Source organism: Rhinolophus ferrumequinum, chromosome 9 (assembly GCF_004115265.2).
Source record: "Rhinolophus ferrumequinum isolate MPI-CBG mRhiFer1 chromosome 9, mRhiFer1_v1.p, whole genome shotgun sequence".
NCBI lineage: Eukaryota > Metazoa > Chordata > Mammalia > Chiroptera > Rhinolophidae > Rhinolophus > Rhinolophus ferrumequinum.
In genome coordinates, this window is record NC_046292.1 from 32701866 (window position 1) to 32726333 (window position 24468).

General features: G+C 39.9%; 1 protein-coding gene across 2 annotated transcripts in view; it reads right to left on the reverse strand.

The window, feature by feature from the left end:
• Positions 1 to 487: 487 nt before the first annotated feature.
• PIK3R3 (phosphoinositide-3-kinase regulatory subunit 3) overlaps positions 488 to 24468 on the reverse strand; it is a 70682-nt gene continuing 46701 nt past the window's right edge. The window contains exons 6-10 of one of the 2 annotated variants that reach the window (XM_033114565.1): positions 18532 to 18674; positions 16019 to 16195; positions 10417 to 10491; positions 9821 to 9991; positions 488 to 4077 (exon numbers count right to left, since the gene is read on the reverse strand). In XM_033114565.1, the coding sequence (XP_032970456.1) occupies positions 3879 to 4077; positions 9821 to 9991; positions 10417 to 10491; positions 16019 to 16195; positions 18532 to 18674 (765 nt within the window). In that variant the 3' untranslated portion in view covers positions 488 to 3878. The remainder of the gene's footprint in view (positions 4078 to 9820; positions 9992 to 10416; positions 10492 to 16018; positions 16196 to 18531; positions 18675 to 24468) is intronic. The other variant, XM_033114566.1, reaches the window with a different exon arrangement.

Below are 24468 nucleotides of genomic sequence, written 5' to 3' on the forward strand. Positions count from 1 at the left end.
CTCCCAGGATACAATGTGGAAACGCTTTTATTTCTCGGCAGAAAGATGTGATGAATGAGAATCAATAAACTGGGCTTGCTAATAGCAGGAATGGGGTGAGGGGGAAACGGCTCTCAGATTTAACTTTCTCAGGGATAGTTTCTGAGTCTCCCTGTGCTTTGTGTTGGGCAGACAGGATTCCGGCAACATACTTGTTAGGGTCAACTTCCTCTTCTTCAGGGATAGAAGAGAGCCTCCGATGGCCCCAGTTCAGCCCCAGGACTAATCTTTTGGTGCTCGGGAGAGATTTGGAAGTTTCAGGGCTTTTCAACACCCTAAGTCCTCTTCCCCTCACCCCCTGCCCCCAGCCCACCCTCCACAGCACAAGGACAAAAAGGTATTTTATTGCAATGTCTTTATTGCATTATTGGAGTAAGTTGGCCAGACTGTCCCCTCTTGGGGAAGGTAAAAAAACAAAAAGACCAAAAAGTATCTCCCCTCACCTTCCCCCCACCCCACCCCCACAACTGCACAGCAATGTCTGAACACATCTGGTGACAAGAACAATTTGCAAAAGTGGTCTAGGAACTACATTATGAACTGTCCCAACACAAGACGTATAGTTGGCTTCCTTGTGAATCAGATATTTTTACGTAAACTACATGAATTTTGACTACATCAAAGACAACAGAAGAATAAGTTTTTCACAAGTAACAACAGGGCACCAAAGTCACATGCTGGAATTTGTAAGGAAACAAGGTTGTTTGTCACAAGTGGCTGGAGCTGGAGCAAGGCTGAGCAGTTGGAAGCAGAGGGTCCAGCCAGGCCCCCATCTGAGCCCTCTGCTTTGTGGCCACTGAAGCCTCACAGAGGACAACTCTGGAGTCTTAACTGGCAACAGAGACCACCTTGAAAACCAGGAATTGCCCAGATGCATTCTTGGCTCAAGAAGACCCATGAGGCTGGTTCCTTGCAGCAAGAAGAGGAGACCCATGGAAGACACCACACTGGCTCTCAAAAAAGCTTCTTCAGAACATATGAAGCCCAAAATAAGTGGTAGGGCTCATCAGGGCTTAGAGAGGAGATGGGTGGGGTAGGGGAGTTAGTAGGAAGTCCTCAACCTTGGCCAAATCAGTGATAAGAACACAGCTACCTCCTTATACAGGCCTGAGCCATGGCCAAGGTTTAGCATCAAGCTGCTGTCACGTTGGTAGGTGGCTTCGCTAGCCAGGAAAACAATGGGCCCCTCTGGTCTTGTTCTACCTCTTTACCCTCTGCCTCAATGAGGCTGCAGTTAAGATGCCGAGAGAGTCCAGGGCCCAGGTCATGGGACAGGGCACAGAGTTAGACTCGGATGAAGGAGGCCAGGACTTGCTGCCAAGACCGTGGAGGAAAGCAGCAGCATACTGCCCCAACAAGTGGTTAGCAGACGGCTCCGTGAGCCATTTCCACTGACTCAGGATCAAGCAAATCATGTGGCAACTAGTCAGAAAGAATACTTTTCAAATTTTCAAATGATCCCTAGGTCTTCCCATAAAGCAACAAATTCAAGAATGAAAAACAGGAAAGAAACAAAAAGTGAAGGAATGTACAGCTAAAAAAGAGCCGCCCTTTTCCACAAGCCAGCCCAATGTAGGTAACAAACATGGTGCTAGCTCTCCCGGCACGCCCTTAATGTCTGCCTGACAAGGAGCAACAGACAGTTCAGCGTTACAGGTGTGTATCCTTAGTCCCATTTTCATTTAAGACATTCAGAACGCTAAATTTTCGTACCAGAAAGGAGGGATTCCTTGCACCCAATCTCGAGCATCCAACGCTTACACAGGTTCCACACCTGGTGCAAGGCCATCAGGGTGTGCCCAGAAGCAATCAGCTGGCCACTGCTCAGTGACACTTTCAGCAAGATGTCCATCCGGCAATTTGGGGAAGGGATGTGCAGCTGGCTGGCTGTTCATGAAGGGCTTACGTCAGAACAGTGACACTGGAAGGGGGTTCATTTGTTTGCCTCACCCAATCCTGAAATTTCAGCGTAACCAAGGAAAAGCCAAAGATATGCCCTTTCCTTCCTATCCTCTTTGTTAGTAACTCTGGAGGTTTTTCCAAAACTTTTCATCTATATCTATTTCTACGTCATGGTCCATTCTAGGCCCTGTCACCAACATAAGTGTTCGGGGAAAGCACCATTTGTTTCCTTCATCCCCACACCAGAACTTTCCTAGCTGCAAGCCTTGTGTATCAAGACCCAGATACTGGCTTCCTGTCTAGCTCAGCCAGATGCCTGGCTGCACAGCTTTGGACTCAAACAGCTGACTCACTCTGAGCCCATTATGGTTCCAGGACTGGCTCAGAGGCAGCTGGACTCTATTTGTCAAACGAGTGTTGACTGATGGGGGTGGGACGTAATGGAGGGAGGAGGGGATGCTGCCTCCAGCTCCACTGGCCTCGCTTCCCTCAGCTGGAAGGCTTAAACCACGTGGAGCAGAAGATTCCTGGCCTCGAATCAGGACAGTCTGTGCACATCATCTTAATGGCAGGATCACAAAAAAGGCAAAGAGAAAAGCTTCCAGATGGTTTCTATGAACAGTATAAACTCCAAACCATCCTTTCCTCTCCTTGCAAAAGTTTCAGAAACCGCTGTATGGAAGCACATGGGTAATGTGGTCTGACCTTTGCTCTGGACACCAGAGCCTCCGGGTCTGTGATTTACCGAGGTCCCTGACCACACTCTGGCTGGCTCCCTTCCTGCTACAGCCTCAGCAACCTGTTGGACTCCCCTAAGCCCTATCCAACGAAGGACAGGGGATGAAGAGTAATTAAACCGTGTTCACTGTTTCTGCAGGGACTTTAAACTTGGGAAGCACATATAAGAATTTTGTTCTATATCATTATTTGGTATATCAAGCCATCTAAAAGCACTAGATTGCACCTTTTCTTTACTCATACAAACAAGTTACAAAGGTTTCAAACAACAGATCATTCTTTAGGCTAAGAAAACACCATACAAGCACCAACTTCATTTTATGATTCAAAGCTCACCATGCCCACAAAAAGAACACTATTCTCATGTCTGAGAAATGAGGGCCGGGCAGAAGGAGTTACACTGACCAATTTTAGTATTTGCTAAAAACTAACAAATTCTAGTTTTCTTTTTATTTTCAAGTTTTGGTAAAGTGTGCATTCAGACACTAGTGCCACCTTCGTCCATCAGACCTTACTTAGTCTGGCAACAAACATTGTTTTGCTGGGATTAATTTGGTTTCTAAACAATGCTTCTTTAGAGAGAGGGACTATGAGATGCTAATGCCTAAGTTATGTCAGTTAAGAAATACGGTACCTTCAGTTGCAGGTTTTTTACCCACTTGACAGAGTCCGTAAATAAAATCCCAAGCCTCTCCATTTTCCTTTGGTTGTCTTTTTCACCAAATGCCATTCTACCACAGAACCAAAACAGCCTTCTCTTTTGGAAGAAGTTAAGAGAGACTGCCAGATAAAAACAACTCCCCACAGAGCCATGCCCCTGCCGAATTCCCAGAGTTGAAGACCAAAAGAGGACATGGACTCTTCAGAGGCTTCCAGATACAGCCCCTGACCCCACCAAGCCTAATGTGTTCTGCTGAGGGTGTCTGGCTAAACAAAACAAAAATCCCAATGAAACAGACTTCCCAAAAAACAACCTCTGCTTCCAGCTTCCTATGTCAGTGCAGCGGCGCGGCTGAGTCGCAGAGAACCTCAGGCCCCTTACGCCCCTTCCTGGCCGATTGCTGCTCGGCCTCTCCACTTCACATTCACAGAATCACTTCTTGTGCAAAACGAGCAGTCTACGTAGAAAGAATGCCCTCGTAGTCTAATAAAAACTGTAGAAAAAATGCTAGAGAGCCACCTCTCTTCCCACTCCCGCTTTATCTGCAGAGCGAGGGCATCTGTGCGTGAACAGGGTAGGCAAGCCTGACGTTGAGGGAGTCGTTGTGCTGGACGAGGGACGTCTGCTGGTAATGCAGCACCAGCTCCTTCAGGGAGCTGTACAGGTTGTAGGGCTCTGCGAAGCCATAGCCCCGCGCAGTGCTGTAGATCACACAGTGCTTCACTTCCCCATCGGCACTGCAACGACACAACACAAACACCACAGGGAATTAAGGCAAATAATAATAAAGAGACTTTAAGTGACCAGAATTCTGAGAGCAATTGTTCTGGAAAGGAGTAGAAATGTTTTGTCAATCAAGCTTGTAAAATGTCACAGCCATGTGTGTTCCCCTCACCCCCTTATAGACTTGTCACAGAGATACCCTTTACCTCCCACCAAGACCTGATAAAGCGAAAATGGATAGTTGCATTTAATCACTCAGCTCTGGGTCTTCATTAGGCAAGAACACTGGAAAGGGCAGAATAAACCAAAAACAATTTTTTTAGTGTATAAATAAATCAGTGGTTTTTAGAATATTCACAAGGTTGTGCAACAATCACCACTATCTAATTCTAGAATATTTTCATCATCCTAAATAGAAGCCATGTACCCAAGCAATCACTCTGTATTCCTCCCTCCCCCCGGGCTCTTGCAACTAACCCACTTTTTCGGTCTCTATGGATTTGCCTCTTCTGGACATTTCATATAAATGAGATCATACAGTATCACACAACCTTTTGTACCTGGCTTTCACTTAGCACAACACTTTCAAAGTCTTCCATGTTGTAGCATATATTGGTAATTCATTTTTTCCTGTGGCTAAATAATATTCCATGGGATGGAAAGACCACATTTTGTTTATCCAGTCATCAATTGATGGACACTTGGGTTGTTTTCACTTTTTGGCTATTGTGAATGCTGCTGCTCTGAACACTCATGTACAGGTTTTTGTATGGACATATTTTCAGTTCTCTTGGATATATACCTAGGAGTGGAATTGCTCAGTCATATGGTAAGTCTAACTTTTTCAGAGACTGCCAAATTGTTTTCCAAAATGGTTGCACCATTTTATATTCCCGCCAGCAGTATAAGAGGGTCCAATTTCTCCACATCCTTACCAACACTTGTTATTGTTCATCTTTTTTATTTTATAGTCATCCTAGTGGTAGCTCACTGTGGTTTTGATTTGCAATTCCCTAATGACTAATGATGTTGAGCATCTTTTCATGTGCTTATTGACCACTTAGATATCTTCTTTTAAAAAAGGTCCATTTGAATTCTTTGCCCATTTTTAAATTGGGGAATTTATCTTTTTATTAAGAGTTCTTTATGTATTAGACATTACTTGCTTAACACATACATGATTTGCAAATATTTTCTCCCATTCTGTGGGTTGTCTTTCCACTTTCTTGATAGTGTCCTTTGATGCAAAAAGTTTTAATTATGGTGAAGTCCAATTTATCTATTTTGTTTTCTTTTGGTGTTTCTGCTTTTGGTGTGTAAGAAACTACTGCCTAATCCAAAGTCACAAAGATTTATGCCTATGTATTTTCCTAAGTGTTTTATACTTGTTGCTCTTACATTTAGGTCCATAGTCCATTTTGAGTCAATTTTGTATATAATGTGAAGTAGGGGTTCGTTCTTTTGCATGTGGCTCACCAGTTGTCCCAGCGCCATGTACTGAAACAACTATTTTTCCCCAGTTTGTGGTCTTGAGACTCTTGTGGGAAACCAGTTGACTATAAATGTAAGAGTTTCTTTCTTGACTGTCAATTCTATTCATTAATCTACATGTTTATCCATGTTAATACCTCACAGTTTTGATTACTATAACTTTGTTGTAAGTTTTGCAATCAGGAGGTGTACTTTAAATTTTTTTCTATTTTTTCAAGATGATTTTGGCTGTTCGGGATCCCTTGCACAGTTATATGAACTTTAGGATTATCTTGTCAATTTCTGCAAAACTCTAGTGGGATTTTTGATAGGGATGACACTGAATGTACAGATCAATTTGGGAAGTATTGCCATCTTAACAATATTAAGTCTTTTGATCCATGAACACTGGATGTCTTTCCATTTATTTAGGTCTTCTTTAAGTTCTTTCAATGATGTTTCATAGTTTTCACTGTATAACTCGTATACTTCTTTTGTTTTAATTCTAGGTATTTTATCATTTTTTATATTATAAATAGCATGTCTTCATTTCATTTTCAGATTGCTCATTTCTAGTATATAAAAATACAACTGATTTTTGTATCCTTATCTTTTAACCTACAACCTTGCAACCTTGCTGAACTCATTTATTAGCTCTAATAATTTACTTATTCCTTTCCAATCTGGATGCCATTTGTTTCTTTTTCTTGCCGAACTGCCCTAGCTAAAACCTTCTGTACGATGATGATTAGAAGTGGTAAGAGTGAACATCCTTGTCTTCTTCCAGATCTTAGGGAAAAGCATTCAGTCTTTCATCATTAAGTATGATTATTAGCTGTAGGTTTTTCATAGATAACCCTTTATCAGGTTGAGGAATTGCCCTCCTATTCCTAATTTGTTCAGTGTTTTTAAATTAAAGAGTGCTGGATCTTGTCAAATGCTTTTTGTGAGTCTACTGAAATAATCATGTAATTTTTGTCCTTTATTTTATTAATGTGGTGTGTTCACTGATTTTTTTTTTTTTATGTTGAACAAACCTAACATTCCTGGGATGAATCCTACTATATTTATCCATAGTTTCCTTGAGATATCTTTGTCTAGTTTTGGTATCAGGGTAATATTGCCCTTGTAAAATGAGTTGGGAAGTGTTCTCTCCTCTTCTATTTTTTGTAAAAGTTTGTGAAGGACTTGTATTAATTCTTTTTTAAATATTTGGTAGAATTCACCAGTGAAGCTAGCTGGGCCTGGGCTTTTTTCTTTGTGGGTATTTTTATTTTTAATACTTCAATATCTTTGTTATAATTCTATACAGATTTTCTATTTCCTCTTGTCAGTTTTGGTAGTTTGTGTGCTTCTAGGAATGTGCCATTTCATCTACGTTATTTAATTTGTTGGCATAACTGTTTATAGTATTCCCTCATCATCTTTTTAAATTTCTGTAAGGACTAAAATAATATCCCCCTCATTCATATTGATTTTACTAATTTGCATTTTCCCTCTCTCTCTCTTTTGTGGGTGTGTGTGGGAGAGGTGTTACACAATCTTGTTCTCCCCAATTTTTGGTTTCATTGATTTTCTCAATTGTTTTCTACTCTCTATTTCATTTACTTCCACTGTAATCTTTATTACTCCTTTCCTTCTGCTTGTGTGGGTTTAGTTTGCTCTTCTTTTTAGTTTAAGGTGGAAGGAGGTTAAGTTATTGATTTGAGATCTTTTTTTAATATAAATGTTTACAGTTATTAATTTCCCTCTTAGCACTGCTTTAGCTGCATTCTATAAGTTTTGATACACTGTTTCTGTTTTTACTCATCTCAAAGTATTTTCTAATTTCCCTTTCTTTTTTTGGACCATTGGTTATTTAGGAATGTGTTGTTTACTGTCCACATTTGTGAATTTCCCAAACTTCCTTCTGTTGTTGATTTCTGATTTCTTTCCATTGTGGTTAGAGAACATATTTTGTATGATTTCAATCCTTTTCAATTTACTGAGACTTGTAGTATTACCTGTGCTCTATCCCGGATCATGTTTCATATGTATTTGAGAATGTGTATTTCTGCCATTGTTAGGTGGAGTATTCTAAAGATATGTTAGGTCTAGTTGTTTTATAGTGTTGTTTAAGTCTTCTGTTTCCTTCTTTAACTGTCCAGTTGTTCTAGCCCTAATCAGAATATTTATCCCAAATGACAACAACAATAAGGATCACAAGTGCTCACTACCTGACTCCCTAACATAGTAGAATACATGCATTGCTGGCTGCAGGTCTTTAGCCTGAGAAGGCCGTGGAGTTAAACAATTTATATTCTGAAGCTTCTTTTGATGTGATTAACAGAAATTAAAATGGAAAAACAAGAGAGTTCCATGCCTTAACTTCCTACTACATAATCATTTAAATTTTGCTCTGAGTGTCTCCAAAAAAAACTGAACTTACTCATATCCCCACTTCAGCAAATCTCCTAAGTAAATCAGGAGATCACTGTAGGCAGGCTTCCTATAGCCAGAGTGGCTGGCAAACAAGTGAAAGGAAGTCTTTGTGATCCCAGACTTTTTTGCTTCCATACATCCTAGTGATATACTTTTTTGCTTCCATACATCCTAGTGATATACTCCAATATATGACTGCAATTGGATTTAATAGGCAAGGGAAACCCACACTGCCGTGGACTTGAGTCTGGTCAAGTCTGTGACTAAAGAAAGGAGAAAAAGAATGCAGCTCCCCAAAACATTCAAGATGCTCCTTGGTCTCCCAGGGATTATCTGAGCTACTGGGCAGTACCTTCTACCAGCTAAATCCATAACCCACAGGCTGCCATCCTGTGACCTGGGGTGAGGGTAAGGGACCAATGCACTGGGCTTATTACCTACCTTCTTTTTATTCTTAAAAGATCTCAAATCCTGCAAGAACCATCCTCTCCTGCCATTTCCACTCAGATAACTTGAGCAGCCCAGATTTGAGAGAAAGGAAATGTTTTTCAAGTAGCTCTATCTTTGGATAACAATACTCCAATGTACTTTTCAACTCTTCCCCCATTTCCTGCCCATAGATATTCCATTATTCATCCTTTCAAAGTCCAGCTCATATGCCATCTCTTCCACAAAACCTCCCAATCCTCTCTTTCTCCACCAGAATTAACAGTACTTCATGTGTACACACTATTGATACCTGTTTCTCAGTGATTCTATTTATCTTAGATATTTAATTGTGAAATGAAGTGGGGTGCAGTAGGGAAATGTGGGCTTTGAAACCAAGTAAACTTAGATTCAAACTCTGACTCCATGACAGAGGTAGACCACTAAAGCACTCTGTTAATATGAGTGTCTTTCATCTATCCTCACCACCTTGTCTTCTTTGAGGGCAAAATTATTTTGTCACCTTTTTTGACTTCTGCCACGTCCATCAGTAGCATCATTATCATAATAATATTAGTAGATAACATTTACTTATTATGTGCCAGCACTGATCAAAGCACATTACATTACATATATTAATTCACTGAATACTTACAAAAAAACGTGAAATAGACGTTATTATCTATATTATACAGGTATGGAAACTGGGCAAAGAAAAGTTAAGTAATTTACCCTAGGTCACACATCTGGTAAGTAGCAGAGTCAGGATTCAAATCCAGTATATCTGGCACCAAAGCTTGCTCTCATAACCATCATACTATACCTTCACTCTAAGTATGGTCTTTGTCAATGAAGAAATTTGCCTTTCTAAGGAATATACGTAACTCTTAGGCAAAATCTGACCAAGGAATGGTTTGTCACCCCCATAATTTCACTTTCCATTAAAAGGAAAATAGGCTTTTTCAAACAAAATCTTAAGATCATCTTACAGAAAACACCTACCATTTTCTATCACTACCCCAACAGAATACTATTTAAGTACAAAATTTAGATAGAGTTTTCCTTCTAAAGTAAAAACAGTTCTATTTAATCAAGCTTTCTTAAATATGACAATGAAGACCAAATTAGGCATGCAGGAGGCTACTAAAGAATTAAGTGATCTTTTCAATTGAAGATCTCACATTATTTTTTACAAATAACTGAAATCCAATAGCAACAATGCAGGGTTTAATCTACTTACCATTTAAATTAAAATCCCCAAAATGATTTCAGATATCATTTCTCCTAAAGCAACTAACTGTTCCTTTGTACAATATTAATAGTCTAAGCCATGGCTCTCATTACTGTACTTCAACTCATTTGATCTGAATTTTATGAGGGGCTGATTTTATATTAATCAATGCAGAAGTTTTCAAAAGGTCACAACCAGAGAAGACTTACACCACAGAGCAAGCATAACATCCTTTCTTGCTACTCTCACGAATTAAGAATGCACCATCAGGTTTCCCATAAAGCAAGTCCTCTGCTTGTACTCGATTGATATCCTCAACAAACCAGGTTTTCTCATCATAATGGGGCAGGTTTTCATCTTCCTCATTGATAAAATAGGTCCTAAAAATTAAATGTTAAAATATTATTCTAATAATCAGGTTACTTATATCTAAAAGCAAATTCACAAATAAAACTCTCTTCTAAATCTTTAACCACAAATGACAAAGTGAAATTGCAATTAGTTGGATGTTTTTTAACGTCATTACTTGGTATGGTGCAGAAAGCACAGAATTCACAGGTCTCATCCAATAAGCTAACACATGGATGTTTGAAAGAGCAATGCTTTTGTTTCATGTGGTTCGGCAGGTCTCTAAACACAAGTGCTTATAGGGTACTCTTGAGGCAATTCAATTCAAAAGAGGTGCAAAGTTCTTGATTCAATGTCCTGAACTGACAATGAGAACCAACACTTAGCAAGCAAAAAGAAGGCCCATGTCTTGTATGGGAACAAAGCCCTCTGACAGAAGGGCACAGAGAGAACTTACTCGTCAGCGTCCTCATTCTTGATTCCCAGCCAGGCATTCAGGCGCTTCTGTCTCACTCCTTTGTGATTGAGCCACCTGCCAAAGGGAAGACACCAAGTGTCAGTATCTGTGCAAACTGCCTGGACAAAGTAGACATGTCCAAGCCAACCGAACTTCCAGAGTCCAGAAACCTCTTATTTATCCCAGTCCCACTGAGAGTGACCAGATATTTCCTTAAACTAGTTTCTCTATTACTTTTCCTTCAACTTTCTGCAAAAAGTCAGAAACAAAGGGCTACTTGAAATTAGGCACTTCTCTCACTTTTCATTTTCCTTTTCTAGAAGGTTATACCACCACAACATACTTACAGTCAGACACAGTAGGACATTTGTTCCTGAACTTACTAGTTAGGTGAGTGTGGTGTCACACATTTGCGATCTCCACTAAGCCAGAGGACTCAGTTCCTATGTGGTCTACTACAGTGAGTTTAAAATTCTTCAACAAAATTTCAAGGTCTATTTTTGCACCTAAGCAAGCCACAAGAAATTCAGGGTGGCAATCTGAGCAATTAATACAATTTTTGAAATAAATTAATACAAATTTATTTCATCACCAGGCAAATCATAGTATTTTAAAATACAGCCACACTTTAGATGGAAAATGATATGAACCATTACATTTACTTTCACTCAGGTGGCTGATGGCCTGAAACTTGAGTGGAATATAAAACTCTCTCATCATGACCGTCTACCAAGCAGGCCGTGATCATTCAGGTCTCACCATAAACGTCACCTCCTCAGGGAGGACTACCCTCAGTGTCCCGACTAAGGCAGGCTCCAGTCACACTGTGCTTTTATCATTTTCATAGAATCTGCCTGAAATTTATTATTTTATATTTTCACTTGTTTATGTTTGTCTACCCCATTAAAATGTAAGCTGCTTTAAAAAAAAGGGGTCTGTCCTGTTCATGGCTAATCCCAGTGCTGAAAACGGTGCCAGCACATAGCAGGTTATTCACTAAATAGTAAATATTTGATGGTGGGCTACTTTTAATAAATCTTCACGGTCAACTTCAAAGTCATCTCTCTGACCCCAAGTACACTAGAGAACTTGAAATTACACCTAATTTTAAAGTTTCTTTATACAGATTTCATAGTCTTTCTCAATAATACATGTCCTTCAGTTAACCTGGATTTCATTTTTTATGCTTAGTAAAAAAAGCTAAGCATAATGTTAACTAACATTAACATGATCTTGATAGAATTGATTTAGTAACAAACCCCCTCCTCCACCACCATTTCTATCAGCAAAATATCCTGATACCCTTCTCTAAACACTCTTATAAATAAAAACTTTGCTATCTTTAAAGAACTGATCTTTCCTTTATTAAAGAGGCAAGCACACTGGGAAAACGGCTTGAAATAAATAAACGGTGCTACATTTTCTCGAGTTCTCATTTCCTTTTTTTTTAAGGAGGGCGCAGCTCACAGTGGCCCATGCGGGGATCGAACCGGCAACCTTGGTGCTACCGGCACCATGCTCTAACCAAATGAGCTAACCAGCCACCATGAGTTCTCATTTTCTTTTAACCACCAACCTCTTTAAATTGATCCTCCCTTTCTGCCACAAGGAATGTTAGGACACCCAGGAAAATCCAGGATAAAGAGAAGAATGTTTTAGGTCTATCCTCCATCTATGATAGTGTTCTGCCTTTTCACACAAGCAACTTTTCTAATCTCCCAGAAGTCCATTTCAAATACTACTACATAGTTCTGAGTCCTTAAACATCTATTAACAATGCCAGGAACTGACTAACTTTTAAAAATGATTTTGAAAAAGTTCAAGCAATTTTAGGTATGTTCATTCATATTTAACTTATTGATTAAATGCCTAGATCACATGTGAAGGCAGTATATTCCAGAGGGAAAACCTAACACCAAATTCTCATTCTGGGCGGCCGATGGCTCAAGTTGGTTGGAGCGCGAGCTCTCAACAAGGTTGCCGATTCAATTCCTACACGGGATGGTGGGCTGCGCCCCCTGCAACTAAAGATTGAAAACAGCGACTGAACTTGGAACTGAGCTGTGCCCTTCACCAACGACTTGGAGCTGATGGGCCCTGGAGAGACACACTGTTCCCGAGTATTCCCCAATGAATCATTTTTAAAAAAAAAAAGAATCTCATTCTGTTACTAATTGTGTGGTTTTGACCAGCCTCTCTTTATGCCTCAGGGTTCTCTTCTAAAAAACAGGGGAAATACTACTCCCATAGCTTACACTGAAGTTATCTTAAGAAAACCAAGAGAGAAAAAATAGGTTGTGTTAGTATACCCTCACCTAGTCCCCAACTCAGCAAGTAGGAAAAAAATATATGTACATATGGTGTCTTTTCTAAAGGTCTAATTAGCCTTACAACCCAACTACCCCCTAAGAGGAAAAGAGCTGTATTTCAGTCCAAAAAGAGGACTGAACTAGCCAGTTCCTGAGAGGGAGGAATAGGAAAAAATACTTTGAAGCTAAAGCAGAAGTCCTGGAGGAGAATTTATGCTTCCCTAGAGCCTGGCTAAAGTATGAGATGGGGTAACAGAAAAGGGTGCCCCATGGACAAGACACCCTGGATGGAGGACAAGGTTTTCCGATGCAGAGTCTGTTGGTGTCGAATAAGGAGATTACTGTGAACAGCACTTCTGAATTTTTCTGAAGCAGCATTATGTAACCGGATGGCAGGACCCAGTGATTAGGGGCTGAGGAAGCGCCCAATGACGGCAGTGATGACCGACAGGGGACTTTTGCTCCACTAGTTTCCTGGCAGTACTTCATGATGACATTCTTATATGATCCAAATGTGTGTGTATGTGTAGGAGGTGGGAAGAGCCCTAATCATAACTGACATAAAATATTTTTCATATAACTAGGCAGGTGGGAACTTGGAATAAATTAATTTTAATTTAAGAAAAAGAGGAATTCCATTTGTCTCGCACCAAATTTTATAAACTTCACACTCCCTACATAAAAATGCGATAATATATAAGACATTTTGAAATGAAAAATCACTTTAAAAATGTTTAAGTTATGAGATAAATTAAGGAATGATTCACTACTTTCAAAAAACCAGACCACCACTAGGGAAATGTAAAATAGTGCAGCTACTATGGAAAAGTCTTGCAGTTCCTCAGTTAAACACAGAATTACAGTATGACCCAGCAATTTCACTCCTCAGCATATACTCAAGAGAACCAAAAACATGTCCATACAAAAAAGTGTACAGGAATGGTCAGAACAGCATTATTCATAATAGCCAACAGTTAGAAAGAACCCAAATGTCTATCAATTGATGAACAGTCAAACAAAATGTGGTCTATCCTTACAATGGAATATAATGAAGTACTACTACACGCTACACATGGATGAACCTTGAAAACATTATGCTGAGTGAAAGAAGCTACGCCCAAAACACTACATGTTATATTTTTCCATTTATATAAAATGTCCAGAATAGGCAAACCCATAGAGACAGAAAATACATTAGTGGTTGTTTAGGGCTGTAGCGGATGGGGTGATAAGGGAATCATAGGTTAAGGGTACATGGTGTCTTTTTTGGAGTGATGAAAATGTTCTAAAATTAACTATGGTGATGGTTGCACATATCTGTGAATGTAATGAATACACTGAATTATATACACTTTGAAATGGATGAATTGTATGGGATGTGAACTATATCTCAATAAAGTTGTTTTAAAAAATAATAGAACACCCTCCACAGAACTCCTTTAGCTGCAAACTTCCCTAGTACATATTACTCAAAACTCATTAATGAACCGTATTGCTATGGTAAGTTATTCTTTATTTTGAATTTATCAATTTAGATTTATAAATACCAAGAAAAGTAAATGGTAATCATGGAAACTAACTCCCGATGAAAAAGAATTGCACATGAACAACCAAATTCCTTTTTTTGAAAAGGAATTTTAAAGGATTTTATATTTAAGAACAATTTTACACTCTACTTAAGAAATGAAATTCTGTATTTAAGCATTCAAGAATGCTTTCTAGAAATAGTACACTGTGACCTCAGCAGAGAATCTCATAAAATCCTGTGGGCGATGTGCAGTGGGAAGTCAGGGAAATGTCCTCACACATATGTTGTACAATCAGTCTCCTTCAGGACTGACTAGACAGTTTCAAAATTGGAACAGATCCAGTCCACCTAGTATTATGTTTGTTAGAAACATCAAAGCATGGGCTATGGAACATGGACTATTCTCCCTGAAGCAACCCTTCCCAAAGAGTTAATGATTGTCCGTGTCTCCCTAAATACCCTGGATATCATCCATGATGTTATCTAAAGTCTCCTTTATATTTAGCTTACATAACTCGTTAAAGGAACTTTCAAGGTCTAATTTGCCACACTTATTCATGTTCCTTGGGATGGTATATTCTTAATATTGCTTTCCAGGGCAAAGACATGCTTCCATTCATTCCTGTGGTCCATGGCATAGACTTCTTGGGCCCTTCTTCAGCTTCATATGTGACCAGCACCATATAAGCATTCCAAGAACAGACACAATCTGATTTCAGGAAAAGGCATCTCCTTGCCTTGTTTTCAAAGCTTTTCTGTATGCTCTGTGTACTTGCTTGACTTTTGGGGGAACCACAATAGCAAACTGAAATGATCTCTGGAGAGCAGTGTTATTAAAACTACTCATACTATAGTTGTAATTGCCCCCAAAACAATCACCTTAAATTTTCCTCTACTGAAACTCAACAGCCACTATTCCAACCTCAAAGCTTGTATTTTATCTCCTCTCCCTTTGTCACACAAAGACCCTGACATCTAGAAAAACCCAGTCAGAGATCTTACTCTGTCTTCTCCTGCCAAGAGTTTGAATTGAGTTGTTTTGCAGGCATGAAAGTCACCCATAAATATATTTCATAACAGTCTATTCATTACCTAGAACTAAACCTAACAAGAGTTTCCTTTTTCATGATTTTCATCTTTTTTGAAGCAGTCATTGGTCCTCAAAACCTAATCCACACAATTTGTTCTGATAATACACTTTCAATCTATATTTGGATAATATCCCTGTATCTAGCTAAATGATATAATTTTCCATAATATTAAAGAGTTGGGTTTCACTCCTCAAGTCAAATTATCTTTCATGCCTGCTACTGACACATTTCTATTACTTACATACAGAATTTCATTTCTTAAATATAAAAACCTTTAATACATTTTTCTGTATATTTATTTGTAGGCCCCTCATTATTGGTGTCGGTGCCTGTGCCCATGAGGGATAATTTCTATTTCTGTGGCTCTACTATGTATAGAACCAAAGATTCTGGCTTTTGTGGTTCAGGCAAACATGACTCTGTACTTTGCTCCTGCCACAGCCACCCTCTGGCATTTCCAAGGCAGTTGTACAGTTTAGAGTCCTACACTGCTCCCACACGTTGACTTCTGGTATAGCCGCTGGTACCCCTGCTACGAACAGGAGTGCTTTCCTACATTCTTACACTCTCACTGGCCAGTTCTCAATTACAAATCTCTTCTTCTACCTCCAACGTTTCCAGTACCAGCAGTGACCTGGTGCTGGTGGCCCCCCACCCAGGCCCAGCCTACTTACACAAGGTGCTGATCTCGAATCTTACGCAGCTGGATCAGGTCAGGTTTGATGCTATTCATTTTTTTATCTATTTCCCGGTTGTCCAAAGCTTGTTTCTTCAAATCCTGCTCTAGACGCACTTTGCTATCATGAATCTCACCCAGACGTGATTTCAATTTGTCATAATTCATCATAATTCTGTGAAAATATTTAACATATTAAGGCTAAAATAGGAACCAAGCAGAAGCATTCCATAGTGTGAGCAGAGCCCTAACATCTTAAGTGTGGCCGACATCGCTGTTTTTACCTGGCCCATACCCATTCCCACGCTTCTGGTAACAGCACCCTAATGGTCCCTGGAGGTTAAGGGTTCCCTGTCCCCATCTCATATTCAGAGGTGAACTTCCACACAACCCAGCCTGGCCAAGAAGAGTATTGCATTCCGTCCTATCCCTGCCCTCAAGCCACAGTGACTGGTTCATGAATGGGAAAAATACCCAAGCTGACTCAATGACAGTCAATTCTAGAACTTTTGCTAGAACGATTATAAAGAGATTCTCTCTTCCCACTGGAATTGCTAAGTTATTACTACATATGTGATTGTAGGACTCCCAGCTGCTATCTGCCACCTTATGTGGAAAGCCTACCTGAGGATGAAGCCCACACAGAGAAAAACTGAGCCAAAAGAGCATGAGAGAGCATCCTGATGACCTTGTTTGGGCCCTGGATCAAGCCACGATTGAACCAGTGAAGCTGTGTGTATGACATCAAGCGGTAGCACAACACAGCAGCTAAGAGCAATGGCTTTGCAGTCAGCCCGCCGAAGTTGGAATCTCTGGCCTGACACTTACTATGTGGCTATGAGCAAGTTAACTTCTCTGTGCCTTCATTTCCTCTTCTGGGTACCTAAACAGTGCCTGCCTTCGCTGGGTAAATGTGATAACACATGTAAAAGGACTAAACAGTGCCTGGTTCATCTTGGGGAGCAGTCCTTAGATGACGGAGACAAGCTTCTCGAGCATGAAGTTCTGCTCTGCACTGAATCCTTACGGCAACAAGTTCCCACATTACTCGCCTGTCCCTCAGTATGCGGTTTTACATTACTATCAGAACTTCATCATGCTACTCTACCTCCCTTTGCAACTACAGTACAAGTTATTTTCTTTTTCTTCATTAATAATTGTAATTTATTGATAGCATATGCCAAAATATATACATACACACAAACATGCCTTTCTGTACCATGAGTGTGTGTGTGTGTGTGTGTGTGTGTGTTTGTGTGTGTGTGACTTAATTCTCTCAGCATTTCAACAAGATATAATCCACAGTTTATGGAGGAGGAAACAGGCTGAGAGAATTAAGAAACTCACCCAAGGTCACACAGCTGGTAAACCGTCAATACATAATTCAAGCCCATGGTTTTAACCATGAGGCCCCACAGCACTCAGCCCTATTCTTTTGCACACAGAAGTTCACCAACACTTTGGTGCCGATGTGAGAAATAATTTTGCTTTTCCCTTGTTTATGATTCACTTTTATTATCCACTTTTTCACTCCTTAACCCACTGTCATCTGACTCAGTCTTCTAATACTCTACTAAATTTGCTTTGATAAAGTCTTCCAATATACTTTCAGTTGCCAGATCCAGTACTTCAACATGCTGCTCATTCTTTCTGTGTAATCTCATTTTCAGCATCTACCATCACCTACACATTTCTGTGCCCTGAGTTCCGAATCCAACAGCCTTTCCAACAACTCCATTTGGGTTCTCACAGGAACCTTAAGCTCATTGGTTCCAACCCAAACTCTCCTCACAGACTCTCTGTTTCGGTGGATAACACCATCCCTTAGTCACTAGGAATAATCTTTGACTAATCCCACACTTACCATTCCTGGTCAGGCCTTAAGTCCTCAGCATTTCCATTAGCGCCCCCTCCTTTCCTGCCATTGCCCTGGTTCAGGCCCTCACCATCTTTTAACCTGAAGACTATAGAAACTGCAGACACTTCCAACAATCAGGCTGCTCTTCCTGCCCATGGTCTTGCTCCATCTCCAATTTATTCTCAGACTGCTGCTGTTGATTTTCAGTTCAATCAGCATTCAGTATTCAGTGAGCACCACTATGACCTCAGGCACCATAACAGGTGCTGGAGCTGTCAGGGAAAGAAGTCATCATCCTCACTCCCAACAAGCTCACAGTTTAGTGAGTGGCACACTCAGTAATTATTACAGTAGGGATCGGGACCAGATACTGTAGGGGTAGGGACAAGAAGCCCCCAAACCAGTCTAGGGAATCAGGGGAGATTTTCTAGAGAACGTCACGTCTAAGCTGAGCCCTAATGGAGTAGGAGTTAGTGTTTAGGAGGACGGAGAAAGAACACAGAAGAGAGATGATTCAGTTTGGTGCCATTACTGGGAAAAGCAAGTATTTCCATAAGGCAGGACTGTGAAGTTTAAGGGGTAAAAGCAGACACAACAGAGATTATTGTGGAAGAAAAGAAGTCTTGTCTCACTAGTGTACTTGGTAGATTTACCGTTCAATTTCCTTTTCATTCCCCTCTCTGCGAAATCGCTCGATATATTCTTTGCTATATTGTTCTTGTGTGTGACACTGCTCTTCGAATATTTTAATTGTTTCATTAAAAGCTTCAATTGCAGTCCGCTTCATCTGTATTTCCTATAGGAGAGAAAAAGAAAAGACACACACTTCATTGTCTTTTTTTTTTTTTGTAACTCTGGTCTTCAAACAAATCTTATAATTCTAGTTACCATTCCATATAAGACCGAATTCAGAAGGCTAAAACAAGACCCTTTATTTAACTCCTACCCTTCTTACTTATACTCATATGCAAAATGCATCATCCAACCCCTAAAATAAAAGAAAAAGAACTATTTCCTGAAATATAGCTGAGAAGCACAGAAAGGGCTCTGAGTCGCTAAAAGGGATTAACCCCAAACACCTTGAAGACAAGATAAAGTTCTGCCTCTGCACCTACTGTAGTGCTGACCCCCAAAAGGTGCTGAAGGAGTGAATGGGTAGAGCAGAGGAGTCCGTGCACCTGCGTGCAAGCCTTATTCCCAGAAGAGCCCTCTACAGTTTATTCTTACTTTCATTTCTAAAGCATGTCGTTTTCCAAACAGATTCATCAGTAGATTAATCTGATTAGAAAAGAGGAAGAATAGCTGCTAAAATCAGATGCAGAGGGAGATGAAAAACTAAAAAGTCCATAAAACAAAAGCCCAATAGGCTAAGCCATTCAGCACTAGGGTAAGTAATCTTTATACATTTCAATGAACTCTGAGGGTATTTGTAGACTTGAGCATCTGAATCATGATTCCCCTAAAACCTCCCTAGAGGGTTCAATTTTGTTCAATTTACTTTAGAAAGTCAAAAAATATGTATAAAGTTCTAGAAAGATCATCATCCTGAATGTTTACAATTTTTAAAGGTTTGGTGCTTACAGGATAATTCCTCAACTATTCAGCATTGATTAATTTCCACAAATGATTACTGAAAATCCACTATACAGAAAGTATCATCGGGTGATAAAGAGATTCATAAAACATGGAGCCTACCCTTCAGGATTCAGAATATACAGGTTAAATAGATTTCTGAACTCTAATAGGTTTTTTTTCATGTCATGGTGGAGGAAATCAAGTGCAGTGAATTAGTTACTTACTGCTTTACAGAGGCTTCACGGAGAAGGCAACATTTGAGCTAGGTCTTAAAGAATTGGGTTAGGGGAAGAAAATGCAGCATGGCACATAGAGATAGCATAGCATGGCATATACATGAAATAGTAATAGGGGATGTTCAGGGATCAGCAATTGCTCAGTAGGCCTGGAACACAAGAGATTAGCAGATGAGGGAAGCTAGAACCTTACAATGTTCCATATAGCTGAGGTTATATCATATAGATCTCAAACAGTACTGTAAATTTATCGAAATGCCCATATCTACATATCTAGCTACAAATTCTACAACTCTCTCATTTTAGTGTAGGGTCTTGGCTCCCTTGCAAGGTTAGCAATTACCGATGAAGCTCTGTATTTTCAAAGAAAACACCAATAATTTAGACTTTACTAGCACTGGAAGATGTGTTGGACGGTAGGGCGACAAAGGGAAAAGTACTTGCCATCACTGCCAAAGCAGGAGCTCCCTGTAAACAATGCCACTATACCTGCCACCAAAACTAGAAACCTACCTGTATCAACACACCTTCTTTCTCTTCCCTTTATCTCCATGTGCTACGGGTCTCCCCTCTTCCTTTCTCAGGTACTTCATTCCATTACATCAGCCAACCCCTCTTACATCATTAACTCTCCCAGTCTAAGGGTTCCTTCTCATCCATATACAAACAAGTTCTAGTTCCACCACTCTGGGAAAAAAAAAATTCCTAACCCTAAATTCTCTTCCAGTCACAGTTAAGCTTCTTGAAAGAGTTGTTTATATGCGCTCTCTCTCTTTCCTCATCTCTCACTCACACTCCAACTCACTCTGTTCTGGCTTCTGTACTCACCATTTCACAGAAACAGCTCTTTCCAAGGTCACCAGTGATCTCATTGTCAAATTCCTGTCTCTTCTCCCAATCCATCACTAAGTCCTATCGTTTTTCCTTCTAATTATATGTAATCTAGATGTCAAATATCTCCACATGCAGTCTATTCTTACCCTATGCCAACTCTGACTCAGGATACACCATCTCTTTCCCATTCTCCGGGAAGAATTCACTTACATCAAAGCAATCTAGATTTTATCTAAGATTTCATAGGGGGAAAAAAACAGAGGAAGTCTGTATCACTTATAAACACTTATAAACTGAGGAGGTCAATTCTTTAGTCTCCCTTTAACACATCTCCTGTACTGCTCATCACTGGATCCCTCCCCTTCTTTTCCTCCCCCTCTCAAAGCTTTAAGCCTTCATGGCTCGTCTCTGTTCAGCCCCATCTGAAGTCTTGCTCTCAATTCTCCCATAGAGAAATTCAGCCCTCTTCTATCTTCGATCTAGTGGCTTTTGGTTACCTCCATCTACCCCAACACCCAGGTCTCCAACCAGGGATTCCAAGTCCGGAACCCAACCTCATATCAGCTGCTCAGAATTCATAATCTGCTGTTAAATCCCCAATATTACTGAACATATTGGAAGCATGTGGAGCTTTCTCTGCTTTCTCCAGCCATGACCAAAGGCAGATATGCAGCTCCAAAGCTACATGCAACAGTGGCCATTTCTTCCAGCCTCTATTCACAGGAGGTTTCGCCTAGACCCCACTTCATATTATGAATTTGACTCCAGGCCCTTGTGAAGCGTGGAGTGCTTTTGGTTTTTTACCTTGCATAAATTCATTCAACAAATAATCGAACACTAACTATATGCCAGGCATTATTTAAAGAATTTGGGATACATAAGTGAACAAGCTCAGATAAAGATATCTGCCCTCCTGGAACTTACAGTTTAAGGGGTCATACAGACAATAAATAGCAGACATGATAAGTAAATAAATTATATAGTTTTTTAGAAGGTAAGAAATATTATGGAAAAACCAAAAGTAGATTGGGAAAGGACGGTTGGAATATGAGTCTCAATTTTAAATAAAGTTGTCAGGCAGGCCTTGTTGCGATGATAACATCTGAGCAAAGACTGCAAGGAGACGAAGGGGTCAGCCCGGTCACCATCTGGGGGTGAGAGGTGTTTCAGGCAAGGAAATAGCCAGTGCAAACACAAGAAGGTAAAAGGGTGATCTAGTATTTTCAAGGAACAGCAAGGAGACTAGTGTGGCTGGAGCACAGCAAGGACAAAGGTTTTAAGAAATGAGGTCAGAGAGGAAGAGAGGCACAGATTGTACTGGGCATTGAAGAAAGGACTATGGCTTTCACTCTGTAAAACGTAGAAATCAGAGATGGGTCTGAAACAAAGGAGTGCTGTGATCACACCTATGTTTTACAAGTATCACGTGGCTGCTAGGTTGAGAATTGATCAGGGGAAACGGAGCATGGTTAAGGGCAAGAAGACCACCTAGGAGGTTTCTGTGGTAAATCAAGACAAGAAATTATAGTGGCTTAGATCAAGGTAGCAGTGAATGAGAAGGGGTTGGATTCTGGGTATATTCTAAAGGTAAAGTCAACAGGAATTCCTGATGGATTGGATGCAAGGTATAATATCGAGTCTATTAGGATAACTTCCAGGATTTTGGTCTGAGCAAGGATGTGATTGCTCTCAACGGAAATGGGAAAAGCAAAGGGTAGAACAGTCTTGAGGTGGGATATCAGAATTCAATTTTGGACATGTTAAATTTGAGATATACATTAAACATCCAACTGAAGCTGTTGAATAGGCAGTTGGATGCATGACGCTAGAGTTAAGAGAAGTTAGAAGGACCAGAGATACAAATTTGGGAGTTTAACTAGCATATAAATGTATATGCACCATGAGACTGTTTGAAATCACCAGAGAGTAAATAAGTAGCTAGAAAAGTGGAGAAATCAGCAAAAAAGACTGGAAGGGACTACCAGGGAGGTCAAACTCTTAGTTGCCTCTGCTAATTTCCAAATCTGAAAGTTTCATTCATGGTTATCATAATGAATTCCCGTTCCACCTCTGATCTACAAAAATATTCATATTGTTTTTGCATAGAGCCATGTGCCTTTAATGTTTATCATTTTAGTGTGAGATATAATGTAAGTGCGCAAAACAAATGCACAGCTTAACATATTATTGTAAAATAAGCATCCACTCCCAGCACCCCAGAAATGCCCTGTGTATCCTTTCTGGATCACAACGCCCTGCTTCTTCCCACTCCACCTCCCCCTGCCTCGGTGATAACACTATCCTGCCCTTTATGAAGAACATTTCCTTATAATTCTTACGGTTTTACCACTTTATGTTCTCATCCAAAATAAAGTTAACATTTGCCTGGCTTTGTACATTATAATGAATACACATATGTATTCTTTTGTATCTTTTAATCAATATTCTTTGTAAGATTAAACATAGTGCTGTATGTTGCCCTTTAAGTAAATACACACACACAAATATAATAATCCATCATTGCTTTGTTTGATGCAGAGGAAAGGGATTAAAGTATGCCATTTTGACTAATGCACATTTTGTTTAACAAATATTGTCAGAGTACAATAAACTTCTGAAGAATAGTGTCTCATCTCTCCCTCTGTGCTTCTAGTCAAGCATAGTATCATTCCCAGACTAGGTATTCAATAAATGGTTTTGCATGGTTATAGTGAGCATTTTAAACCAGATTCTCTCTCTCTCTCTCTCTCTCTCTCTCTCTCTCACACACAAACACACACACACACACGCACGCACGCACACTCACTCCAATATAGTTGGGGTTGCCATTATCTCCATCTTATAGATCGATGGGAAACTGAAGCACAGACAGACTCTTTCAAGGGACATAAACAGTTTTTTAACATAACCAGGATTAGAAAATAAATCTCCTATTAGAAAATAAATCTCCTAAATTCCAATTCAGTTCATTTTATGTATTTTAAGAAGGTTGCACTTGCACACAGAAAAAAAAATTTAAAAATAATATAAAAAATACATAGTAAAGAGTAAGTTTTCTACTTTTGGACTCTCAGTCTTCATTATCTTACACAGAGGGTATATAAGTTTCTGACCAGATATTCTGAGCATATATTAATATGTAAACGTATATATACTGTATACTCTTTCTTTTTTAACCATAGCACTCTATGCTCTTTTTTTTACCATAAATGACAGTATACCACATATATTTTTCTATACCTTGCATTTTTTTTTTACTTAATGTATCTTAGAAATCACTCAAAATCAGTAAATATAGACCTCCCTCAGTCCTTTTTTTTTTTAAAGATTTTATTGGGGAAGGGGAACAGTGTGTACTCCCAGGACTTTTTTTTTCAAGTCAAGTTGTTGTCCTTTCAGTCTTAGTTGTGGAGGGTGCAGCTCAGCTCCAGGTCCAGTTGCCATTGCTAGTTGCAGGGGGCGCAGCCCACCATCCCTTGCGGGAGTCGAGGAATTGAACTGGCAACCTTGTGGTCAAGAGCCCACCGGCCCATGTGGGAATCGAACCGGCAGCCCTCGGAGCCAGGAGCATGGAGCTCCAACCGCCTGAGCCACCGGGCCGGCCCCTCCCTCAGTCTTTTTGATGGTTATAATTTTGTTTCATTGTTTTAAAAAGAAAACGCCATTTTGCTATAATATATTCATATTATTATTTCTAGTAGTATTTCCTTCTTTCTATTTTAACTGCATTTTTCCCAAATCCCTCTAACTCTACCACCCAGCATATTTCCATAGTCTTCCCTTCAAGTGAACAGGTACACCCACAGCTGAAATCACATTGTACACACAATTCTACCTGCTGTCGCCTTGCCCTGCAACTACATCATAAGCATTTATCAGGTCATCAGGAATTCCTAAGAAGCATGTAATAACAGCAGTTGCCTCTGAGGAATGGGGACTTTAACT